At 40.5% G+C, this 24,997-nt stretch overlaps 2 protein-coding genes across 2 annotated transcripts; one reads left to right on the top strand and one right to left on the bottom strand.

Moving 5' to 3' along the window:
- Positions 1 to 480: 480 nt before the first annotated feature.
- On the top strand, positions 481 to 4,184 carry LOC133440681 (zinc finger protein OZF-like). Its single transcript, XM_061718000.1, has 2 exons — positions 481 to 496; positions 3,066 to 4,184. Exons 1-2 carry the CDS (start codon positions 481 to 483, stop codon positions 4,070 to 4,072), a joined length of 1,023 nt encoding a protein of 340 aa, XP_061573984.1. The 3' UTR covers positions 4,073 to 4,184.
- A 12,929-nt stretch (positions 4,185 to 17,113) lies between these two features.
- Positions 17,114 to 21,416, bottom strand: LOC133440680 (hereditary hemochromatosis protein homolog). The gene is made up of 2 exons (XM_061717998.1): positions 21,323 to 21,416; positions 17,114 to 18,108 (listed from the first exon to the last, which is right to left on the bottom strand). Exons 1-2 carry the CDS (start codon positions 21,414 to 21,416, stop codon positions 17,114 to 17,116), a joined length of 1,089 nt encoding a protein of 362 aa, XP_061573982.1.
- Positions 21,417 to 24,997: the final 3,581 nt, after the last annotated feature.

Raw genomic sequence — 24,997 nt, 5'->3', positions numbered from 1 at the left:
AGGGGTTTGTGCCAGGTTTCTGTTAAACAGAGGAAATCCAGATTATTGTCCGTTATAAATTCATTCAGCAGCAGGCTTTTGTTGTTGAGTGAGCGGGTGTTGAACAGAGCCAGTTTCAGGTGGTGTTGCTTGGTGATTGGCTGAGAGGACTGAGGAAGTGGACGGAGATTGGACAGATTCTGTTTGTTGTGATGACGTAACGAAGTTGCAGGACGGCAGGAAGACCAGAAGGAAGGAATGGAGTTTGGCGACGTGAAGTTGTAGGAAAACATGCGTCCTGAGCGGCTGTGTGGAGGATGGTTTTGCCAGATTGGACCAGGCGTCGGACGCGGGTGGTGGGCCGCGGCGGAGTGGAGCGGCGGCATGGTCCGGGTCGAGAGCGGTAGCTGGAAGCTAATGAGAGCTAGCGTCGAGGAGCCGAGGGTCCGGGTGTAGAGGAGCGACGGGAACCCCAGGAATATCCACAGGATTAGCCACAGCATGCTACATCCAGCAGGTAAGCTTGTTGAGGAGGAGGTGGTGGTGGCTGAGGACGGAAAACAGCGGTGACCAGTAAAGGAGTAATGGCAGAGTAGCGAGCAGCTAGCTAGTTGCTTTAGCCGGTGGTTCAGAGCAAAACTTACTCGCGAGGGCTCCAAGAGGAGCCCGCAGCGGAGAGAAGACAGTTGCGGTGTACACGGGAGAAGTTAAAAGTTGTATCAAAACTTACCGGCAGAGGCCCAAATACTGGGCCTGCTGCGTTGGAAATGCTTCGGTAAGTTTGACGTGAGCGGGTGCCAGGGATAGACAGACCACGGTTCTGCTGCGGTGTCAGGAGGACCAGAGGTTCTGCTGCGGTGTCAGGAGGACCGGAGGTTCCATAACCATCATCCTTACCATCATCATCATCCTCATCACTATCATCATCATCATCATCATCATCATCATCATCATCATCATCATCCTCATAACCATCATCATCATCATCACCATCACCATCACCATCGTCATCATCATCATCATCATCATCGTCATCACCATCAGCTGCAACCACAATGCATCAGAATTCTCCCACACAGGGACCTTTCCAAGTTGTCACTGGCTAGTGGATAGTAGGGGGCCCAACAGACGGCAGATGTGAATTGTTCTTTATGACCTCAAACTCCATGTCATACTTTTTATCTTTGTACTGACATGTTAACATGACTTTACCTTAAGCTGGAATGTGGTGTCCTGCATAAGCAACAAGCTTGGAGTGAGATTTTCTCACCTTTTTATCCAGTCTCAGCTTTCTGAGGTCTTTCATAGAAATTATGTTGCAATCAGTCCCAGTGTCCAGACTGACTTTCAAGACTTTTGTGTTGACAATCAGATCTTCAAGCCACTTTTCTTTCTTTGCATCCACTGCATCAATTTGTGCGACTTGTTTTTCTGCTTGGATTGTGCCAATAAAGAAGTCCTGATCATCTGCCTCAGCCTTGTTTATATGTTGCACTTTATGATTGTTTGTGTGCTTGCGTGGGTTGCATAGCTTTTTGGCATAGTGATTTTTCCCGTGGCAGGCTTTGCACACTTGTCTGTAGGCAGGGCACTTCCTTGGCTCATGCCTGTAGCTGCATCGTGTGCAGTTTCCTTGAGTTCACATCTTTACATTCTGTTCTGTGGCACCACTGTCTTTCTGTTTGTCACGTTGTTTTATCTTAGTGACTTTATTGACAGGAATTTCAACTTCTTCATGTAGACTTTTTAGCTGACTCTGACTCAACTCACTGGCTCTGCAAATGTCTATTGCTTTGTTTAGCGTGAGGTCCGGTTCTCTCAGTAGTCGTCCTCTCACTTGGTCATCTGTGATTCCACACACACTTATATCTCGTATCAGTGAGTTGGTGAGGTGCTCATACTCGCAGTCTTTCACTTTGTTTTTTTAAATTAGTCACACATGCATCTCTGTCTCTGATTTTCCTTGCACTCAAATAACAAACAGGTGCCTCAAATACGTCACATTTTTCCTTGGCTCACAATGTCACAATGTTCCTTGGCTCACATAACTGAACCGGTCTCTTCCAAAATCATAAATTCAAGATTGGACTCTTGAATTTATGATTTTGGAAGAGACCGGTTCAGTTATGATTATAATTACTGATATTGCTTATTGGTTGTTTGTGTTGTATTTATTTATTTAGTTATTTTTTGTTATTTTGTCTTTTTCCTTTCTTTTTCCTTTCTTTTCTTTTCTTCTTTTTCTTTTCTTTTAATTTTATCTAATTTTTGAGTTTATATATGATATTGTGAGGAAGGGACAGGACTAAATAAGCGTTCTGCTTCCTCCTGTTCCCTCTCGAACACATTGTTTTGCTGTGTGTTTTATTTTTGAATGAGACTGTTAAATTGTTTTTTTTTTTTTTTATTCTGATGATTTTAATTTTATTGGGTTTTGTTGTGTTCGAGACAAAGCCAATAAATAAAAAATAAATAAAAATAAAATAAAATAAAATAAAATGTTGGCGAAAAAGTTCTTTCAATGTATCATAGTCATCTACGTCTTCATCAAACTCAAAGGTTTTATATACCTTTTAATTGCTTCGTCCCCGGCCACATGTAGGAACGTGGCTCTTTTCACTGCATCAGACTTATCGTCGATTCTGCTGGCGACAAGAAACAGTTCAAATCTCTGGATTCAGACTCTCCAATTTTCCGCTAGATTTCCTTCTAGACTTAATGAGGTTGGAGGTTTCATCTGCTCCATTTTGTCTTCCTATCTTTGTTTTACTTCAAGTTTTTACTCTGACACCATGTTATATATGATGCGGAAGAAGCCATTTCTAGAACAACAACTTTATTCTTCAACTGTCTCGATACCAACGCAGTAACACAAGAGTACAGTCACAGTGCCGCCTAATGGTCACACAGAGTAATGCACTTGTTTTCAAATATACTACATAGATGAAGGGGAAGACCGAAGATTCAGGACAAACTTTAAACCTCACAAATACAACCAAACAATCAACACTGGGAAGCACTTTTGACTTGTTAAAATCCTATTTTTTTGTCATTCCTTTCATGTCATTGTCTTTTTGTAATTCCAGACCCCCCACAAGAAAATGTTTGTAAGGTGGAGGAGGACGGGGTTTTCAGTGACCAGCACCTGGATAACCTGGAGAGGAGCTGCAGCCCGGACCAGGAGGAACCAGGGCATCCACAGACTACAGAACCGGAGGAAAACTCCAGCGGTCAGGAGATTAAGCATGAGGACGTAGAGGTGGATGTCTCTGATGTGAAAGTTGAAAATGGTGAACCAGGACCAAACTGTGGCCAGCTGCTGTTGCACACTTCTCCTGAAGCTCAAAACAAAGATGAGGAAGGGACTGAAAGTTTACGCTCAGACTCCAGTAAAACTGCAGATCCGGAGCCAATGAGACGACACGGTGACCACGAAGATGCTGCTGTCCCGTCAGACAGCAACTGTAAATCAAAGCTGACCAAGACCCACACGGGGAAGAAGGTATTTACTTGCAGCACTTGCAAGAAAGAGTTCAGTAGAAGTAGTATTTTAATAGATCACATGAAGATCCACACTGGCGAAAGGCCGTACCTGTGCAACACCTGCGGCAAACACTTTACTAAATTATCGAATCTTAAATGCCACATAACCAGGCACACGGGCGAAAAGCCATACATCTGCAAAACATGTGGAAAAAGTTACACAGAACGTTCCAGCCTGCTGGTTCACTCAAGGATCCACACCGGCGAAAGGCCGTACCTGTGCAACACCTGTGGGAAAACCTTTACTTCTTCATCAGCTCTTAAACGGCACATAACCACGCACACGGGCGAGAAGCCCTACATCTGCAAAACATGTGGAAAAAGTTACAAAGAACATTCCAGCCTGCTGGTTCACTCAAGGATCCACACTGGCGAAAGGCCGTACCTGTGCAACACCTGCGGGAAAACCTTTATTAAATCATCACATCTTAAACGGCACATAACCACGCACACGGGCAAAGAGCGACATTTGTGCAAGGCGTTTAGCTGCAGAATTGATTTGCTGAGTCACATGAAAAATCACCCGGAGGAGAAGTCTGGTGACTCGTGACAAATGAAGCTCATGTTGTCGTCCTCCGGGGGCAGCTGTCCACTCCTGTCTGACCGACAGAAGAAGAACCCGCAGAAGTCCAGCCACCACCTCCTGTGGCTGATGAGCCTTATCCTCTCCCCACAAGGGTTGCAGGTTCAACACGGATTTATGCTTCTCCGTCAACTTGACGCAGAGGGAACGATGTGGTTGTGTACTTTTTTTTTTAAAGTTCTGCATTGAATCTGTGTGAATCCCTGTTCCTTCTTAAAATCGTATTATTTGTTGCTGTTGGTAACTTGCCGTCTCCACGGTGCAAATAAAGAGCTGTTAATATTTGCTGAAGTTTCTTTAAACGTGACAGTTTATTTTGTTCATCTACAAAGCCTCTCTCACACATCCTCTTTCTTGTCTGTTTCTTCTTCACTCACATTGTCTTTGTAAAGTTAATCTGCAGCTCCATGTTGTTAAACTGAAAAACATGAAGAAACTTCAGAGAAACGAGGACAAAAGAAGAAACGCAACCATCAACACGTCAGAAACAGAACAGCCATCCATCTGTCACCATTTTATAAATTTTGATGTCAGCAGCATTAAACAAAAAACCTTGAAGATTTCAGAAGTCAGTGCAGTCAGATACGATTTGCTTTTATTTCCCCTTTAAAATGTTTGTATTGATTTAGATAAAACATTCGGTTTGCAAATGAATGAGGAAATGAGTGTGATGTGGGATACACATTACGATACAATACGATATTGCGGTATCCAAATTTTGCGATATATTGTATTGTTATACATTGTTCGCTGGAAACTGTAAAAGGCTCTCATGCATTTTAAGATCTGAGCTGCACGTACATCAGATTATCGTGATAATTTATGGGACAAACTAAGTCAAAACATGCAATTCAAATGATCCATGCTGTGTTATTGTAATTACGCAAGCTGAAGTTACGACATATTTGTGTACGTTTTTCATATTATTTACATAATATGAAATTTTAACAATATTTAATCAAATGTGTAGATGACCTTTAATATGAGTATTTCTGTAAATGTGTTTTTGTGTTTGTTTTCTTATTGGCATTGTTTGGAGCCAGGCTTTTATTTTGTTATATATTAAGACCAATATTTAGTGCTTTTATTTCGAAGGCATCTCTTGTAAACTTGTAAACATCAGCGCTCTGGTCTTTAACGGTTAATGTTTAAAGGCTGTAGAAACGTTTTCTGCAAGACTAAACTAGTGTTGGGAGTGCTAAAGTGTGCCTAACCGACACAAAAAGCACCTGGCTGATACAAGGTTTGTTTTCTTTGTAAATGATATACAGTATTTATGTATATATTGAGTTTGGTTGTCTGTTACTGTCATGTATTCTGGTTAACGGTGTTGCCGACCCAGCGAGCTGCTGTGTTGGCCTGTACTTTTTTAAGTCTTTTTTGAAAACCTATTTATTTTCTTTGGCTTTTAGTGTACGATAAATGAGTTGCTACATCTGTGAGAAGTGATTGTGCACTTTGTGTGTCTGTTCTTTGCCGTCTATTTTCTATTTTTTATTACTATTTTATTGATCATTCTAACATGTTAGTGATTTTATTGTTTCTACACTTTGTACTGTATTTTCTTTTGGTATTGTTTCATTTTACTGTATACTGTACAGCAGTTTGGTCGACCTCGTCGTTTTTAAATGTGCTATATATATAAAATTAACATTGACATTGACATTGTATTTGAGTTGGATGAAACTTGTATGTATGTAGTAAGAGTAACATTGTTTTATTTTATTCCTTTATAGCTCTTAGAGTGTGTTTGCAGTGATTTTACATTGAAGGAATAAAAACATCTGTGAACCATCAGTTAAAGAGTCAAACGTCATCAGTCGGGGATGCTACAAAATGTATAAAATCAAGTTGTACTAGATTTACAACTCGTCTGACTCATGATTTATTCTAAAGCTGATGTTGAGATCCGTGTTGAAGCTGCAGATCTGCAGGTTGGAGAGCAGGAAGAAGAGGGAGGATCATCGGGATCAGATTCCAGGAAGAGGACACACTTTGGATTTAACCCTTTTATATCAGACATCCGTTTAGAAGTAAATGTCTTTTTACCTCAACTCATATTTAGTCAGAATTAATCATAAAAAATGTAATTAAGTTTTCATTTTAGATGGATGAATTATTTTATTGTTTATAATTCTGGAATATTACACTCTCCATATGTAGAAAGAGCAGCAGTGCCCCCTGGTGGTGAGTTATAAAAGCTCAACATAAACCCAAGAGTGAACAATCTATCGTAATAATAATAAAAATAAAAAAAGACTTTAGTCCATCAACAAGAGGACAGTTGTCAGTGATGCAGATTATTGGTACAGCGTGATCAGTACAACCAGCATTTAGGTCAGAAAACAATGTGGAAAGAGAAATGTCATCAAATGAAGTTGAAAAGTGGAGATGCACTTTTGTCCTTTATCCTCAACTTCCTCAATCACGTCATTTTGATCCAGTTTGTTATTTCACTGGTCTTGGCTTCATCAAATGACACATCCAGGGACAGAAGCCGTGCATAGGTGTTCATCCTGTCCAGGTGTTGGAAGGTGAAGTGAAGCTGAAGCCATCGCTTCATCCACTGATCTGTTGGCACGGTAGGAAAACTGATAGGAATCCACTGTGTCAGGAACCATGGAGTTGATGTGGGTAAAAAAAGATGATCTGCTCTGTTGGTCTCTGGAGAAGGTTTAATGAAAATGTCTCTCCACATTTCTAGTCCATGAAAGAAGGCAGATTTTATGTCCATCAAATGCAGTGTCCATTGTTTTTGATAACTTCCTGCCACAAGGAGCCTCAGAGACTGAAGCACAGGTTGGAGATTCCTTCTGTAGCAGAAACTTGCAGTTCCTCAAAACCTTGTGCAACAAGCCTGGCTTTTGGTACCAGTCCATTTTCCATCTCTTTCAAAGTGCAAACTCAACGAGTGGAGATGCACTTTTGTAATAATAATAAAATAATATGATAATGGAGGGAGGACTTTGAATGAATGAAAGAATTAATGAAATGAAAACTGCAAAAGTCATCCTACTGTACAGAACTGGAGACAGACACCAATTCACTAATTACAGGCCTGATTCTTTACTCCCAACATTTTCTAAGATCGTAGAAAAAGTATTTATTTACAGGTTGGACAAATTAATGCCAATCAAAAGGCCACGCCCCTAATTACGCATTAAACTTCTTGCTTTATATAATTCCAACCTGCCACAATACGAGGAAAAAGAGGCTTCAAACCCCTGCAGAAAACCTGTGGGTGATTCATGCATGAATGAACCTCATTCTGAGTTTGGGGGTTAGTTTGGGATCTTTATTCCCTCTAGTGGTTAAATGTTGGAAACTGCAGCTTTAAATGTGTCTTGTATATCTATATATTTCACACCAAAATCAGTTTGATAGTTTGATATTTAAATGTTTTGATGTCTCAAAGACTTACCATGTGTATTATTTTGAAGCCCATTGCAATAAAAGTTTAACAACATAAATGTTTCATGACAAATAATAAAGTACACATGAATTCAAAAATATTTCTTTTTTTTATTGATATTAACAATCAGAAGCTTATCATACAAGACTTTCTCAGAAAATTTGAATATTGTGATAAAGTTCTTTATTTTCTGTAATGCAATTAAAAAAAACAAAAATGTCATACATTCTGGATTCATTACAAATCAACTGAAATATTGCAAGCCTTTTATTATTTTAATATTGCTGATCATGGTTTACAGTTTAAGATTAAGATTCCCAGAATATTCTATTTTTTTTAGATAGGATATTTGAGTTTTCTTAAGCTGTAAGCCATGATCAGCAATATTAAAATAATAAAAGGCTTGCAATATTTCAGTTGATTTTCAATGAATCCAGAATGTATGACATTTTTGTTTTTGTAATTGCATTACAGAAAATCACAATATTCTAATTTTCTGAGAGAGTCCTGTATAAATTGCGTCAGCTCTCGTTGTGTCAGAAAAAATAAAACTCTTTCTAAACCTTCTTGCTTGTGTTGTTTTCTCAGATGTAAATCACTTTGGATAAAAGCGTCTGCTAAATGACAGAAGTCGTAGTAAACCAGTGATGAAAAGAATGTTGTATGCATTTTGTTCTAATTACTTTCGTTGGTGAATGAAATACTTACTGTAACTGCGAGAAGGAACTATGTCATTTGTTCAGACTCCACTGCAGCCCTTCAGAGTTTGACTTCAAATAAAACAATAAGAGAAGATCTAGTGTTGGAAATATTAATGGTGTTGTGGAGGTTATGTAGAACTGGAATTACTGTGCAGTTTTGTTGGGTTCCTGCCCACATGGGTGTTGATGGCAATGAGAAAGCAGACAATATTGCTAAAAGAGCATTGAAATTGAGTAGTGAGGTAATTATGGAAATTCCTTTTGGTAAAGGTGAAGCAAAATCATGAATTAGAAAGGCAGTGAGGGATTCATGGCAGAAGGTGTGGGACAACGGTGTAAAAGAGAGACATTTTTATAACATACAGAAGTCAATTAACGTGAAGGTTTTCAAAGGAAAGTGTAGGAGAGAGGAAGTCATCATTTCTAGATTAAGATTAGGTCATACTAGTTTAAAATCAACTCTGTATTTAATGTCAAAGTCCGTGTCTGATAAATGTGATGAGTGTGATGTCACAGAGAATGTAGAGCATGTGATTCTTAAATGTGGCAAGTATGAGGTAGAAAGGAACGCTTTAAGAGACAGGATGTACGAGCTGGGACGGGAATGGAGTTTAGTAGGTTATTAGGGAGGAGTGAGGTGATGAGGGATTGTTATAAGGAAATCCTTGTCTTTCTTAAAGATGCAGGGATAGATAATAAGATTTAAATGTGGTTATCTTATTTTATTTAGGTATTTCCTTTTTCCCCCCTTTAAGTTAGACTGTAACCTGGTGTAATAATGATCCTGATGTTACACACTCCGGTACAGCAGGTGGCGGTAGAACCTAATAACGTTGGTTGTGATCCGCCATTAAACCTAGAGAAGAAGAAGGAGAGGACGGTTCTGTTGTTTCCTTTCTTTTTCCTCTTCAACAATGTCTAAGGTGAATCATCTGAGAGAGTTTATCGGTCAGCGACTAACAGCAGCTGCTGTAGAAATATTGTCAGTGTTTGAAAAAAGCATCTTGGAGTATGAAGAAGAGCTCGACCGTCAGCGCAGACTGTTGGACCTCGCCTGGAAACCTGAAATCAGACTCCACAGAGTCGGTACGTAACCCTGGAAAGTTGAATGAATGAACACATGAGTATGACTCCTACAAGATCCCTTTGTTTCCAGTTAAAAGCCGTGGTGATGAAGCAAACCAACTAAATGGGAAACTCCCCAGCTCAAGCAGCTGCTGATGTGGGATTCGGAAACATCCCGAACTAACTTGTTGTTCTTTTTACTTGGTGCTGCCTTTCATGCTCCATTCACACTCTGGACCAGACTCATATTTCACACTTTATCAATGAATGAATGAATGAATTTTTATTTCGAACATTTAAAAAATAAAAATGATGAGAAATAAACAGTTAAATCATATTTTTTCCATATTTTTTCCATATGTTGGAAAAAAGGAGTAGGAAGAAGTCTACACTTTTTCCTAGTTCCTACCCCTTTATAACTCTATGAATTTACATTATTGCTATTATTATATCTACACAATATCCATATAAATATAGTCTATATAAATACTATGTAAAACATGCCTATTACCACATAATTATCCATATAAGTATATAGAAAATCTAAATATTACATGAATATTATATCAATATATAGAAATCACAAATATTTTATAAATATAAACTATATAACTACATAAATATCCCTATATATATATATATATATATATATATATATATATTTATATATATATATATATATATGCTACATACCTAATAAATATATTACATAATTATAACTATCCCTCTCAACATATAATATATACTACATAAATATCCACATAAATATCTAAACTTATCTTAAGCAAGTATAATTTACCATTTTTTTCTCTATTTTATTTGTTTCTCACACTCGTTACGTGTTTTATTTTTTTAAATTATTGTTTTATAGATATTTCTCTCATTTCACTTCACCAACTTAGACTATTTTGTGCAGATCCATCACATACCATTCAGATTCAAAAAATATTTCAATTACAGGTTAAAATGTAACAAAATAGATAAAAAGCCAAGGGGGGTGAATACTTTTGCAACCCCCTGTACCTGTTTGTTAATAATTGTTTGTATCTCTTTTTAAACAGATTTATGTTAGTACCTTTTCATTTCCAGCTCCAAACTGTTCCACAGAGTCTCCACAGTTCCATATGCACATGCTGCACATTGTTGTTCCTACTTTATGTTTTCTAAAATGAGATGGTAGTAGATTATTAGAAGATTAGTAGAGGGTTTTCTATGTGTAAATTTACATTTGTGAATGTGAAATTTTGCCAACAGTATGACGAGGTTAATAATGAATGTTTCATTGGGTTTTGCTTTAATCCTGTCAAAGTCAAAGAGTCCAAACAGCACATCCCTCCAAAACAACTTAAATTCTTGTTGAATATTGTTAACAGTAAAATTACATATATCAATCCAGAGGTTTTGGACAATGGGGCAGAGCCAAAATAAATGAGTAATTGTTTCAATATTTACAGAACAGAAAGCACATTTCACATCAATGTCTATTTTAAACCTTTTAACAATATGATCATTAGAAAGATAAAATCTATGAATTATTTTAAACAATATTTCTCTAACTTTGTTGGTCAACAGGTATCGGTTGGGTAAGAGCCAGACCTTTTTCCAGCCAATATGATCCATGTACCTATTCCAGTGTGAGACCACATAAGGAACTGTGGTGACATCCTGTCTAAACAAGAATCTAATCAACTTATTGTTCTTACCACGGTTACAGGACAAACAGATTTTGCAGAGTATCAGTCAATGATAACAGGGATAATTGTTGGGTTTCCACTCTTGGTTGAGATCTAAAAAACATGCAAACACCAGAAGGGATTGCTCCAAATACTTTTGCAAAGTCGCCAGGTGACACAGGAATATTGTATTCTGCTAGAAACTCATTATAGGAGTAGAGAAGACCGTCCCTGTTAAACAACTGAGCTACATATACAATGTTGTTATTAAACCAGTACTCAATAAATAGGGATTTATGTTTAAACAATATGTCTTTGTTGTTCCATATGAAGTATTTGTGGGGTGAAAAGTTGTGTTTGAAAATAAGAGACCATGACAGGAAGGCCTGATGGTGAAAGGAAGACATTTTTATCAGGATTTTATCAATATTGTAGTTACAGGTAAAAAAAAAAGTTTAATCCACCCAGTTTTGACAGAATATGGAAGGATATGACATTCCAGATAGAGTTAAGATTTTTGAAGAATTGTTTCAACCAATTTTATCTTAAATGTGTTATTTAGGGTGCAGAAATTTAGAAAATGTAGTCCACCATTTTCATAGTCATTCATTAAAACAGATTTTTTTTCAGATAATGAGTTCTATTTTTCCACAAGAAGTTGAGAAGCAGCCTGTCAATCTGAGTAATATGTTTGTTGTCCACGAACAAAGACAGAGATGCATATGTTAAGCGTGATATTCCTTCCGCCTTGGTGAGTAGAACTCTACCTCTAAGAGAGAGATCCCGTAATAGCCACTGGTTTAACTTTTTTTGAGTTCTTTGTATAATAGGATTGAAATTCAGTTCTTTTTTGTTGGTCTTTAGTTATTGTAATACCCAAGTAAACAACTTCATTTTTAACTGGGATACTACAAATTGATGTTTTTTCAGAATCCTTAATGGAAATAATTTCGCATTTATTAAGATTCAGATTTAGGCGAGAGGCCTTGGAAAACTCATTTATGGTGTTTATTGCAATAGAAACTTGATTTTCATCCCGGAGAAAGAGTGTGGCGTCATCTGCTAGTAGGTCAGACTTGTTCCCGGTGCATGTTGGACTCCGGCAGGGCTGCCCTTTGTCACCGGTCCTGTTTATTTTTATGGACAGGATTTCTAGGCGTAGCCAGGGGCCGGAGGGGATCCGGTTTGGGAACCTCAGGATTTCATCTCTGCTTTTTGCGGATTATGTTGTCTTGTTGGCTTCATCGGACCGGGATCTTCAGCATGTGCTGGGGCGTTTTGAGGCCAAGTGCGACGTGGCAGGGATGGGAATCAGCAACTCCAAAACCGAGGCCATGGTTCTCCACCGGGAGAGGGTGGCGTGCCTTCTCCAGGTGGGTGGAGAAGTCCTGCCTCAGGTGGAGGAGTTCAAGTATCTTGGGGTCTTGTTCCCGAGTGAGGGAACGATGGAGCGGGAGATTGACAGACGGATCGGTGCAGCGTCCGCAGTTATGCGGTCGATGTACCGGACCGTCGTGGTGAAGAAGGAGCTGAGTCGAAAGGCGAAGCTCTCGATTTACCGGTCAATCTACGCACCTACCCTCACCTATGGTCATGAACTTTGGGTAGTGACCGAAAGGACGAGATCGCGGATACAAGTGGCCGAGATGAGTTTCCTCCGCAGGGTGGCTGGACGCTCCCTTAGAGATAGGGTGAGGAGTTCGGTCACCGGGAGGAGCTCGGAGTCGAGCCGCTACTCCTTCACATTGAGAAGAGTCAGCTGAGGTGGCTTGGACATCTGCACCGGATGCCTCCTGGACACCTCCCTAGGGAGGTGTTCCAGGCATGTCCCTCCGGGAGGAGACCCCGGGGAAGACCCAGGACACGCTGGAGAGACTATGTCTCTCGGCTGGCCTGGGAACGCCTCTGACTCCCCTCGGAAGAGCTGGAGGAAGTGTCTGGGGTGAAGGAAGTCTGGGCATCTCTGCTGAGACTGCTGCCCTCGCGACCCGGGAACGGATAAAGCGGCAGACGATGGATGGATGGATGGATGGATGGATGGATGGATGGATGGATGGATCAATCAACCTGAAATGCAATAACTTTATTCTTCAACTGTCTCGACACCAACGCAGTAACACAAGAGTACAGTCACAGTGCCACCTAATGGTCACACAGAGTAATGCACTTGTTTTCAAATATACTACATAGATGAAGGGGAAGACCGAAGATTCAGGACAAAGTTTAAACCTCACAAATACAATAAACAATGGGAAGCACTTTTGACTTGTTAAAATCCTATCTTTTTGTCCCTTTTTGTAATTCCAGAACTCCCACAAGAAAATGTTTGTAAGGTGGAGGAGGACGGGGTTTTCAGTGACCAGCACCTCGATAACCTGGAGAGGAGCTGCAGCCCGGACCAGGAGGAACCAGGGCATCCACAGACTACAGAACCGGAGGAAAACTCCAGCGGTCAGGAGATGAAGCACGAGGACGTAGAGGTGGATGTCTCATTGGTCAATGTCGCTTATGTGAAAGTTGAAAATGGTGAACCAGGACCAAACTGTGGCCAGCTGCTGTTGCACACTTCTCCTGAAGCTCAAATCAAGGATGAGGAAGGGACTGAAAGTTTACGCTCAGACTCCAGTAAAACTGCAGATCCGGAGCCAATGAGACGACACGGTGACCACGAAGATGCTGCTGTCCCATCAGACAGCAACTGTAAATCAAAGCTGACCAGGACCCACACGGGGAAGAAGGTATTTTCTTGCAGCACTTGCAGGAAAGAGTTCAGTAAAAGTAGTAATTTAATGGATCACATGAAGATCCACACTGGTGAAAGGCCGTACCTGTGCAACACTTGCAACAAAACTTTTACTAAATCATCACATCTTAAAAGCCACATAACCACGCACACGGGCGAGAAGCCCTACATCTGCAAAACATGTGGAAAGAGTTACAGGCGATGTTCCCACCTGCTGGTTCACTCAAGGAACCACACTGGCGAAAGGCCGTACCTGTGCAACACCTGCGGAAAAACCTTTACTGAATCATCAACTCTTAAAAGCCACATATACACGCATACGGCCGAGAAGCCCTACATCTGCAAAACATGTGGAAAAGGTTTCACACAACGTTCCAACCTGGTGATTCACTCGAGGATCCACACCGGCGAAAGGCCGTACCTGTGCAACACCTGTGGAAAAACCTTTACTAAAACATCACATCTTAAACGGCACATAGCCACACACACGGGCGAGAAGCTATATTTGTGCAAGACGTGCAACAAAGGTTTTAGCCACAAAATTGATTTGCTGAGTCACATGAAAAATCACTCGGAGGAGAAGTCTGGTGACTCGTGACAAATGAAGGTCATGTTGTCGTCCTCCGGGGGCAGCTGTCCACTCCTGTCTGACCCACAGAAGAAGAACCTGCAGAAGTCCAACCACCACTCCTGTGGCTGATGAGCCTAATCCCCTCCCCACAAGGGTTGCAGGTTCAACCCGGATTTATGCTTCTCCGTCAACTTGACGCAGAGGGAACGATGTGGTTGTGTACTTTTTTTGAAAGTTCTGCATTGAGTTTTTTTGAATCCCTGTTCCTTCTTAAAATCGTTATTATTTGTTGCAGTTGGTAACTTGCTGTCTCCACGGTGCAAATAAAGAGCTGTTAGTATTTGCTGAAGTTTCTTTAAACGTGACAGTTTATTTCGTTCATCTACAAAGCCTCTCTCACACGTTCTTTTTCCCTTCTGTTTCTTCTTCACTCACATTCTCTTTGTAAAGTTAATCTGCAGCTCCATGTTGTTAAACTCTCTCCATCTACTCCGTTCTGAGGTTAGTCCAAGTTTGATATTTTTACGTGTTCAGTTTTTACAATGTTCCTCTGAAAAACATGAAGAAACTTGAGAGAAACGAGGACAAAAGAAGAAACGCAACCATCAAAACGTCAGAAACCGAACAGCCAACCATCTGTCACCATTTTATAAACTTTGATATCTGCAGCATTAAACAAAAAACCTTGAAGATTTCAGAAGTCAGTGCAGTCAGATACGGTTGCTTTTATTTTCCCTTTTAAAATGTTTTTATTGATTTAGAAAACAAGAACATTTGGTTTGCAAATGAATGAGGAAGTTAGTGGGATACACATCACAAAACTTGAATCACGATACAATACGATATTGCGGTGTCCAAATTTTGCGGCATATTGCGATATTATACATAATTCGCTGAAAACTATAAAAGGCTTTATGCGTTTTAAAATCTGAGCTGCACGTACATCAGATTATCGTGATAATTCATGGGACAAACTAAGTCAAAATAATGCAATTCAAATGATCCATACTGTGTTATTGTAACTAAATAAGCTAAAGTTACAACATATCTGTGTATGTTTTTCATATTATTTACATAATGAGATTTTAACAATATTATTGAATCACATGTATAAAATCAAGTTGTACTAGATTCACAACTCGTCTGACACATGATTTATTATAAAGCTGATGTTGAGATCCGTGTTGAAGCTGCAGATCTGCAGGTTGGAGAGCAGGAAGAAGAGGGAGGATCATCGGGATCAGATTCCAGGAAGAGGACACACTTTGGATTTAACCCTTTTATATCAGACATCCGTTTAGAAGTAAATGTATTTTTACCTCAACTCATATGTAGTCAGCAATAATTTAAAAAAAATGTAATTAAGCTTTCATTTTAGATAGATGAATTATTTTATTGTTAATTCTGGAATATTACACTCTCCATAGAAAGAGCAGCAGTGCCCCCTGGTGGTGAGTTATAAAAGCTCAACAGAATCAGAATCAGAAAAAGGTTTATTGCCAAGTTTGTTAAACACACAAAAGGAATTTGTTGTGGTGATTGGTGCAATACAATACAAATATAAAATATAAACGCAAATATATAATAGAAAAGGTATAAGCAAAAATGAACAATATGAGGGTTTTTAAAGTTAAGTTAAAGTTTTTAATATGAGTCTGTGCAAAAGTGACTTAGGATGTGCGTTAAAGGGGACCTATTATGGCATTTAATGTATATTTTAAACAGGGCTTGAATGTCTTAAAAACAATCTAAAGATTGTTTTTTCTAAATAAATCAGAAATTCAGCCTCTGGGCCATGTCTCTAGTTTTACCACTTCTAACCTCCTTCTCTGTGAGGGATTCTGAGGGGGCGGGGTTATGATAATGAGGCTCTGTGCTGATTGGCTGCTTGAATGACGTGTAGCAGGGGAGGGAACAAAGCCTCGCTCTGGGCAGAAGAGCAGCGGCTGCGTACACAAAGCGTGTCCCATGCGATCGAACTTGAGTGACAAAATCAATTCCATTGCTTTATTTTTTTTGTATTGGACTGTCCTAACTGGCCGCGCGTTTAACGGTTTCAGTGTGGACAGAGAGTGTCCGATGTCACGCAGCTCGACACGATAGTCGGACACTTGCATGCAGTTATGACACGGTGTAAACGGATCTTAAAGCCTGAATTACGGTTCTGCGTTAAATCGACGCGTACCTTACGCCGTAGGCTCTGCATTGGTGTAACGCGGAACCATAAATCAGCCTTTAGTCACCTCGTCTTCACACAGGAAGATTTAATTGAATTCTAAACAGGAACACCACAGTTATTTACTCCGATTCCTCATCATTTCATTTTATTATGTTACAAGACAAATGAATCATGTTAACTGTAAATAAATCACAACACTGAATTTTCACAAATGGCAACTTTATTGTTAAAAAAAAATAACATAAGTTGTATATAAATAACATTTATGCACTATTGCTGGCTCAAGGAAGGGCCGTGCATCTTCTGAAGGTGTCGTTGAACAGCTTCAGATAATAATGATCTTAACTACGCTGCAGCTGTCTGGACGTGTGGTTGGGTGGAGCAGGTCGTCCTCCATCCTGAAGGTCGTGGACTGACCCCAGTCTGAGGAGTCTTTGAGCAGGACACTGAACCCCACACTCCCACCTGATATGACGACTGGGCTACGATGTAGAACATGATTACTACTGTAAATATCCAGTACTGACACTTGAAAATCAAACTTGTCGTCAGCTCAACATTTACTGGAATTTAAACTGAGCAGAGAGAACTTGGAAGCAGGACTGAAGATCACAAAACTGCATCTGGACGAACCAGCAAACTTCAGGAACCGTGTCATCAAGATTCAGGTGTCTGTTCCGGGACTCTCCTGTGTTTCCATGGAGATGCCCTCTGACCCTGACCTCTTCCTCATCTTCATCATCAGCACGAGCAGCAGGATGACGACAGCCATCAGGACGACGGGAGCAGAGATGACGTGGACTCTGAATGAGCGGAAAGACTCCGCCCTCCAGCTCACGTCCAGCCGGTTGTCCAGACTCAGGGGAGACGCTGCACAGGTGTACTTGTGCTTCCTCTGCAGCTCCTCTTCATCCACCATCAGCGTCTTCCTCAGCTGGTAGAGACCGTTGCCGTTGGGCAGCACCGAGCCAACGGTCATTTCCTCCTCGTCCACGGGTTCACCGTCCCGCAGCAGCGTCAGGTTGATGTGGCGAGGGTAGAAGTCTGTGGCCAGACAGGTGATCTGGGCCCCGCCCCCCCCCGGCTGTGATAGGAGACGTAGTCGAGGTCGAACACAACGCATCACCAGGTGCTTGTTGATCTCCAGCAGGTGTTTCAGAGTCCGGGCACAGAAGGGCAGGTAGATGTTTGAGAAGCGCATCTGAAAGTAAATCTGCTCCATGGTGTCCAACTGGAACTCCCAACCATCACCACCGCCGTACAGGAAGTGGGTCGTGTTACACACTATGCTTTCGGCATCATGACCATTCACACCATCCCTGACCATGAGGAAATGATGCTGATCGTCTTCCTGGTCCCCACAAACCACCATCCTCTGGTAAACGTAGATGCCTGGAGAGGTCAGGTTCAGCTGTTTTCTGGCTATGTCCAACCTGATCCTCATCCCCTTCATATTGTTCCACAGCCCATCCAAGGCTAACTGGTCCACGTCAAGCTCCTCCCCTTTCTCACCTCCAGCACCGACCTTCATCACTCTGGTGGTCTCTGAGTCATAGTACCCCACCTGGATGTCGTCCAGCATCAGGACCGCCATGTACTCTGGGAACTGGGTTGGTCCTGAGATGTAGGTGAGCAACACCGACAGTGAGTGCCCGGAGCCTAAAAAAATGCACAGAATTATCGGTAAGACCAGGGGTGAAAGTAAGCTGGATCGGTCCGGAACGGGAATCTGGAAAGAAATATAGACCCGGATCCCACACGAAGGCGTTTTGAGCAGAGTGGGAGGAGAGAGAAGAATGGAGAGGACAGATGATCCAGCTGTTATTCCCAGTTTACTGATGCTCACAACACGAGCAGAAACTAATCAAATGTTAACTAGAAGACAAACGTATCCCTTTATCTAACGCTGCCAGTTTGTCCCTTCAGATGAGCAAACTACACTACAGCGGTGTAACGTTACATTTACACCGCTGTAATGTAACGAGCTGCCCACAGCGCCTCCTGGTGGCAGAACACAGGAATATACAGTGAACATATACAGAACACACCTGTCAAGTCTCCCGTTTAGGTGGGAAACTACCGTATTTCACCCCTCTTTCCCGCTGTCCTCCCGTATTAGTATTTTCCTGTAATTTTCCCGTTTTATAAAATAATAATTTTTATACTGAATTGTCACTAGTCTCGCCAGAAACTGCCTCTTGCTGCAGCCTGGGGGACAGTTCTCACGAGGTTAGTGGAAACAACGGGAACAAACTCTGAACAAATCAGAGATGGATGGATGTAACCAGAGAGAGGAGACATTTCTGACAAAAAAACAAAGACCTCGTGTAAATATCTCTAAAAAATGGAAACCGGATTTACTTTCCTAAAGAGGAGCAGGACCATGAACAGTTACGAGTTCTGAAAGTTATTTCAGCTGGAGACACAGAAACGTGCGTCTGTGTCATCAGTCATTGATGGCAGAGAGCCACATGAGTGACAATGACAAATTAAAATAAAATGTAAATGTTTCACTTGAAGACAATCAATGCATATATAAACTTAAAATGTTTAAAATAAATAAGTGCTTTAATTCACTAGTGTTTTCATTTAGGCTCTATTATAGGAATTACAAACACAGGAATGTCCACAGCATTTCAATGTCAAGAAAGGTAGAACTAGCAGATTCTGAGCTCATAATTGTAGTTTGTAAGTGGTTGACAGGTAGTTATTTTAGATTTCTCATAAATCTGTCTCGGTTGGACCGGCGGGACAGTGGCGGATTATTATTATTATTATTTTAAAATCCAAAACTTGACAGGTATGATACAGAATCGCCATCAAAATGCAGAGAAAGATTTAGGACATATTTAAGAGAAAAAGGGAGAGCGACTCTGAAGTTAGAGATGAAGAAAAGAGGGAGGAAGCAGCAGCAGAACCAAAAAGAGGGGCAGGCTATTGACAGAATTAAGGGCCAACTAACTAAATAATGTTAAACTTTACTGTCTCAGAACACACACATAACATTACACTGGAAATTATATTAAAATGTTTTTTTTTTAATTTATTTAGATGGGATTATGCATATTGACACATAAAGCAGTGTAAATACAGGCTATTATCTAGCTCTGTGCAGCTCTCATCTAGAACATTACATGTCTATGTGAGAACAGCCTTTTTACAGTTAGTCTTACTCTGAATTAGGTAAACAACACTAGTTTTACTTTTTTATAAACTATAAGCATACTATAATTTTAAAATTGTAAAATTGAATTTGTGTCTGAGGTTTGGCCCGTGGGGGGGCGATTAGTTCCTACAAGGACTTTATCCTACTGTAAATAAAGAAACACAGCTGTTTCCAGCAGTATTTGTTACTGAACTCATCACCAGGTGGAGGAGCAGAAACCCCGACATCAGCTGGAGAACAAACATATTTATTACACTGCTGGTAAAAACCCGACCGTCTGTTTCTGAGTTTTTACTTTCAGTTTTGCAGATGTAAACACACGAAGACCCACGAAGACCCACGCAACAGCAGCGGAACTGATGAGCAGAGTCTGGTTCCTGACGGACGGACAGAGGAGGAGGACGGACGGTTCTGTTGTTTCCTTTCTTTTTCCTCTTCAACAATGTCTAAGGTGAATCATCTGAGAGAGTTTATCGGTCAGCGACTAACAGCAGCTGCTGTAGAAATATTGTCAGTGTTTGAAAAAAGCATCTTGGAGTATGAAGAAGAGCTCGACCGTCAGCGCAGACTGTTGGACCTCGCCTGGAAACCTGAAATCAGACTCCACAGAGTCGGTACGTAACCCTGGAAAGTTGAATGAATGAACACATGAGTATGACTCCTACAAGATCCCTTTGTTTCCAGTTAAAAGCCGTGGTGATGAAGCAAACCAACTAAATGGGAAACTCCCCAGCTCAAGCAGCTGCTGATGTGGGATTCGGAAACATCCCGAACTAACTTGTTGTTCTGTTTACTTGGTGCTGCCTTTCATGCTCCATTCAGACTCTGGACCAGACTGAGATTTCAGACTTTATGAATGAATTAATCAATCAATTTTTATTTCGAACATGTAAAAAATAAACATTAACATCTTCATATTCACATATGTTGGAAAAAAGGAGTAGGAAGAAGTCTACACTTTTTCCTAGTTCCTACCCCTTTATAACTCTATGAATTTACATTATTGCTATTATTATATCTACACAATATCCATATAAATACAGTCTATATAAATACTATGTAAAACAAGCCTATTACCACATAATTGTCCATGTAAGTATATAGAAAATGTAAATATTACATGAATATTATATCAATATATAGAAAATACAAATATTTTATAAATCTATATAAATATACACTATATAACTACATAAATATCCCTATAAATATATATATGCTACATACCTAATAAATATATAACATATATTACGTAATTATAACTATCCCTCTCAACATATAATATATACTACATAAATATCCACATTAATATCTAAACATATCTTAAGAAAGTATAATATACCATTTTTCCCTATTTTATTTGTTTCTCACACTCGTTACCCCATTTCCTCTTCCATATACAGTTAGGTACATACATATTTGGACATTGACACAATTTTCAGTATTCCAGCTCTGTACAACACCACAATGGATTTGAAATGAAACAATCAAGATGTGCTTGAAGTGCAGACTTTCAGCTTTAATGTGAGGGTATTTACATCCAAATCAGGTGAACGGTGTAGGAATTACAACACATTTTATATGTGACTTCCACTTTTTCAGGGACCAAAAGTAATTGGACAACTAACATAATCATAAATAAAATTGTCACTTTTTAATATTTTGTTGCAAATCCTTTGCAGTCAATGACAGCCTGAAGTCTGGAACCCATGGACATCACCAGACGCTGGGTTTCGTCCCTGGTGATGCTCTGCCAGGCCTCTGCCAGGCCGTCTTCAGTTCCTGCTTGTTCTTTGGGCATTTTCCCTTCAGTTTTGTCTTCAGCAAGTGAAATGCATGCTCAATCGGATTCAGGTCAGGTGATTGACTTGGCCATTGCAGAACATTCCACTTCTTTGCCTTAAAAAACTCTTTGGTTGCTTTCGCAGTATGCTTCGGGTCATTGTCCATCTGGATTGTGAAGCGCCGTCCAATGAGTTTTGAAGCATTTGGCTGAATATGAGCAGATAATATTGCCCGAAACACTTCAGAATTCATTCTGCTGCTTTTGTCAGCAGTCACATCATCAATAAATATAAGAGATCCAGTTCCACTGGCAGCCATGCATGCCCACGCCATTACACTACCACCACCATGCTTCACTGATGAGGTGGTATGCTTTGGATATTGAGCAGTTCCTTCCCTTCTCCATACTCTTCTCTTTCCATCATTCTGGTACAAGTTGATCTTTGTCTCATCTGTCCATAAGATGTGGTTCCAGAACTGCACAGGCTCTTTTAGATATTTCTTGGCAAACTCTAATCTGCCCTTCCTGTTTTTGAGGCTCACCAATGGTTTACACCTTGTGATGAACCCTCTGTATTTCCTCTGGTGAAGTCTTCTCTTAATTGTTGACTTGGACAGAGAGAGAGAGTTTTCTTGATCTGTTCAACTGTTGTGAAGGGGTTTTTCTTGACGAGGGAAAGGATTCGTCTGTCATCCACCACACTTGTTTTCCGTGGTCTTCCAGGTCTTTTGGTGTTGCTGAGCTCACCAGTGCGTTCTTTCTTTTTAAGAATGTACCAAACAGTTGATTTGGCCACACCTAATGTTTTTGCTATCTCTCTGATGGGTTTGTTTTGATTTTTCAGCCTAATGATGGCTCGCTTCACTGATAGTGACAGCTCTTTGGACTTCATATTGAGAGATGACCTCACCAGATTCCAAATGAACATACCACACTTGAAACGAACTCTAGGCCTTTTATCTGTTCCTTGTAAATGAAATAACGAGGGAATAACACACACCTGGCAATGGAACAGCTGAGTAGCCAATTGTCCAATTACTTTTGGTCCCTTAAAAAGTGGAAGGCACATATAAAATGTGTTGTAATTCCTACACCGTTCACCTGATTTGGATGTAAATACCCTCAAATTAAAGCTGAGAGTCTGCACTTCAAGCACATCTTGATTGTTTTTTGATTTGTTTCAAATCCATTGTGGTGTTGTACAGAGCTGGAATACTGAAAATTGTGTCAATGTCCAAATATTTATGTACCTAACTGTACCTGTTTATAAATATTTTTTGTATCTCCTTTTAAACAGATTTATGTTAGTACCTTTTCATTTCCAGCTCCAAACTGTTCCACAGAGTCTCCACAGTTCCATATGCACATGCTGCACATTGTTGTTCCTACTTTGTTTTTTTATGTTTACTTTATTTCACAAAAACATGAAGTTTACAAATTATATATCTGAAACAGAACATAGAAATCACATTTCATGCCAGGGGGGATAAGAGTGGTGCTGCCTTTCATGCTCCATTCAGACTCTGGACCAGACTGTTATTTCACACTTTACACTTAATCCTTTATTATGTAGAAAAGATGCAGATCACAGTGGCTCCGTGTAGATTTTTTTTTTTATTCATTAATTCAGCACAGTATAAAAACAGAACAAGTAACATACAAATGTAAAAGAGAGATTGGTAATGTGCTAGGCTGAGACAAAAAGCCCAAGGGGCTTATACGAGGCCTCTACCTGTAAAATACAGCAAAATATTGTACAAAGATTTAAAATATGCAGAATACATGATTGCGTCTAAAAACAAAGACAAAGCAAATAAACAGCACCATGAATAGAATACATGGTATCTTTTTTTGTTTAAAGAAAAAAATAACACATCTAGAAATATCATTAGGTAATCTGATCAATAAAATGTGTCCTGAGCTTCTGTTTGAAATGATTGAATGAAGTAGAGGTAGACGAGATTGCTGTAGGTGTTCCATAACTGTATCTGATGGAGAACTGACACAAACCAGTACGGAACTTTGGGAGATTTAAATGATTAGCCTGTCTTGTATTAAAATGGTGCATATCACTGTTGAACTGAAAAAATCTTTGCATGGCAAAGAAAATGAAAGTGGAAGGAACAATACTTTGAAAATAAAATTGCAGGTTTGATATGTATTTAACTTAAAGATGGGTCAAATATTGAGTTGTTTGAAAAGAGACGCATAATGAGCAGACCAATTACTGTGTGTGGCAATCCTGCAGAATCTTTTTTGCAACAAGAAGTTTATGAAGATGTGTGTTGTAGCTAGCTCCCCAAATAATATTACAGTAAATGAGATATGGATATATCAAGCTATAATAAAGAGTTGGGAGACAATTTTCATTCACCAAACAACGGAATTTGCCAATAATACCAATAGATTTAGATATTTTTTACAGACATGGTTGATGTGGTTTTTCCAGCTTAAACTTTCATTGATAATTTCACCAAGGAAGTTTGTTAACCTGAGTGAGTGGGTCGTCTCCTATAGACAGACCGGTGTTAGATTTACATATTTAATAATATACTCTCTTAATACCGACCAGTTTTCTTGGTCACAAATATGCTTAAATACGTTTACTATGACTAAAAACCCAAACTTACAACTTATACAGTACAAAGTTCTTCATAGAATACATTATACTGGACAAAGGATGTTCCAGATGGGCTTTGGCACCTCTAATATCTGTTCACAGTGCACAGAGAACACCCAAGATAATTATATGCATGCTTTATGGTTCTGTACACCGGTACAGAGGTTCTGGAAGGAGATTTGTGAGGATTTATCCACATGGATCAACTACAAAATCCCAGTGTGCCCCACGGTATGTATATTAGGTCACCTGGGAAACATTCAAATAGAACCTAATTGGACAAACCGTGTCCTCACTGCCTTATGTATCGCAAAGAAAACCATTGTAGTAAATTGGAAACAAAAATCCCTGACCGGGGGGTGCACGGGTGGGCGTGGCGGCGGGGTGGCACCATTCCCAGGTGTCTATGTCTTATGTTGTCAGTATGGATGCGGGGATGTTGGACCGTTTCCCCCTCCGTCTGGGGGCTCCGGCGGCGCCGAGGGCGCCCGTGGAGGTACGGTGGGGCCCTGGCCCGGCTCGGAGGGCCGGCTCCCATCTACTGGATGGCCGGTGGGGGGGGCGCGGGTGTCTTACCAGGGCCGGCTTTGCTGGTCCTGCTTCCTGGCTTCGGCCTCCGCTCCCCCTCCTTCCCCCCCTACACGATTCATACGCACATAGGCGAGGGGCGGGGGATCCGGGTCGTGGGGGGCATTGTTCCGTGTGGCCCGGCACTCCCCGCCTCACGGTTTTAACAGCAAAGTAGACACTGCACATTCAACATTTAATAAATACATTTGACAATGACACGTAGTTCGGGAGGGGGGGGTCGGTGTCAAATCGATACTTGGCCCTCCCTCTCCCTGTTTTTATGGCATTGATCACATGCACTCAACACCAGGGGCGGGAGGGGGTCCCACATCACACGCGTTCCCTCGCCGGCCTGGGATAGGTGGGTCCGGCCCGGACCGGGTGGCCGGGGATTGCCTGGGCTGGG

Source organism: Cololabis saira, chromosome 3 (assembly GCF_033807715.1).
Source record: "Cololabis saira isolate AMF1-May2022 chromosome 3, fColSai1.1, whole genome shotgun sequence".
NCBI lineage: Eukaryota > Metazoa > Chordata > Actinopteri > Beloniformes > Belonidae > Cololabis > Cololabis saira.
The sequence above is the reverse complement of the archived record's forward strand: the minus strand, read 5'-3'. Positions and strand labels throughout refer to the sequence as shown.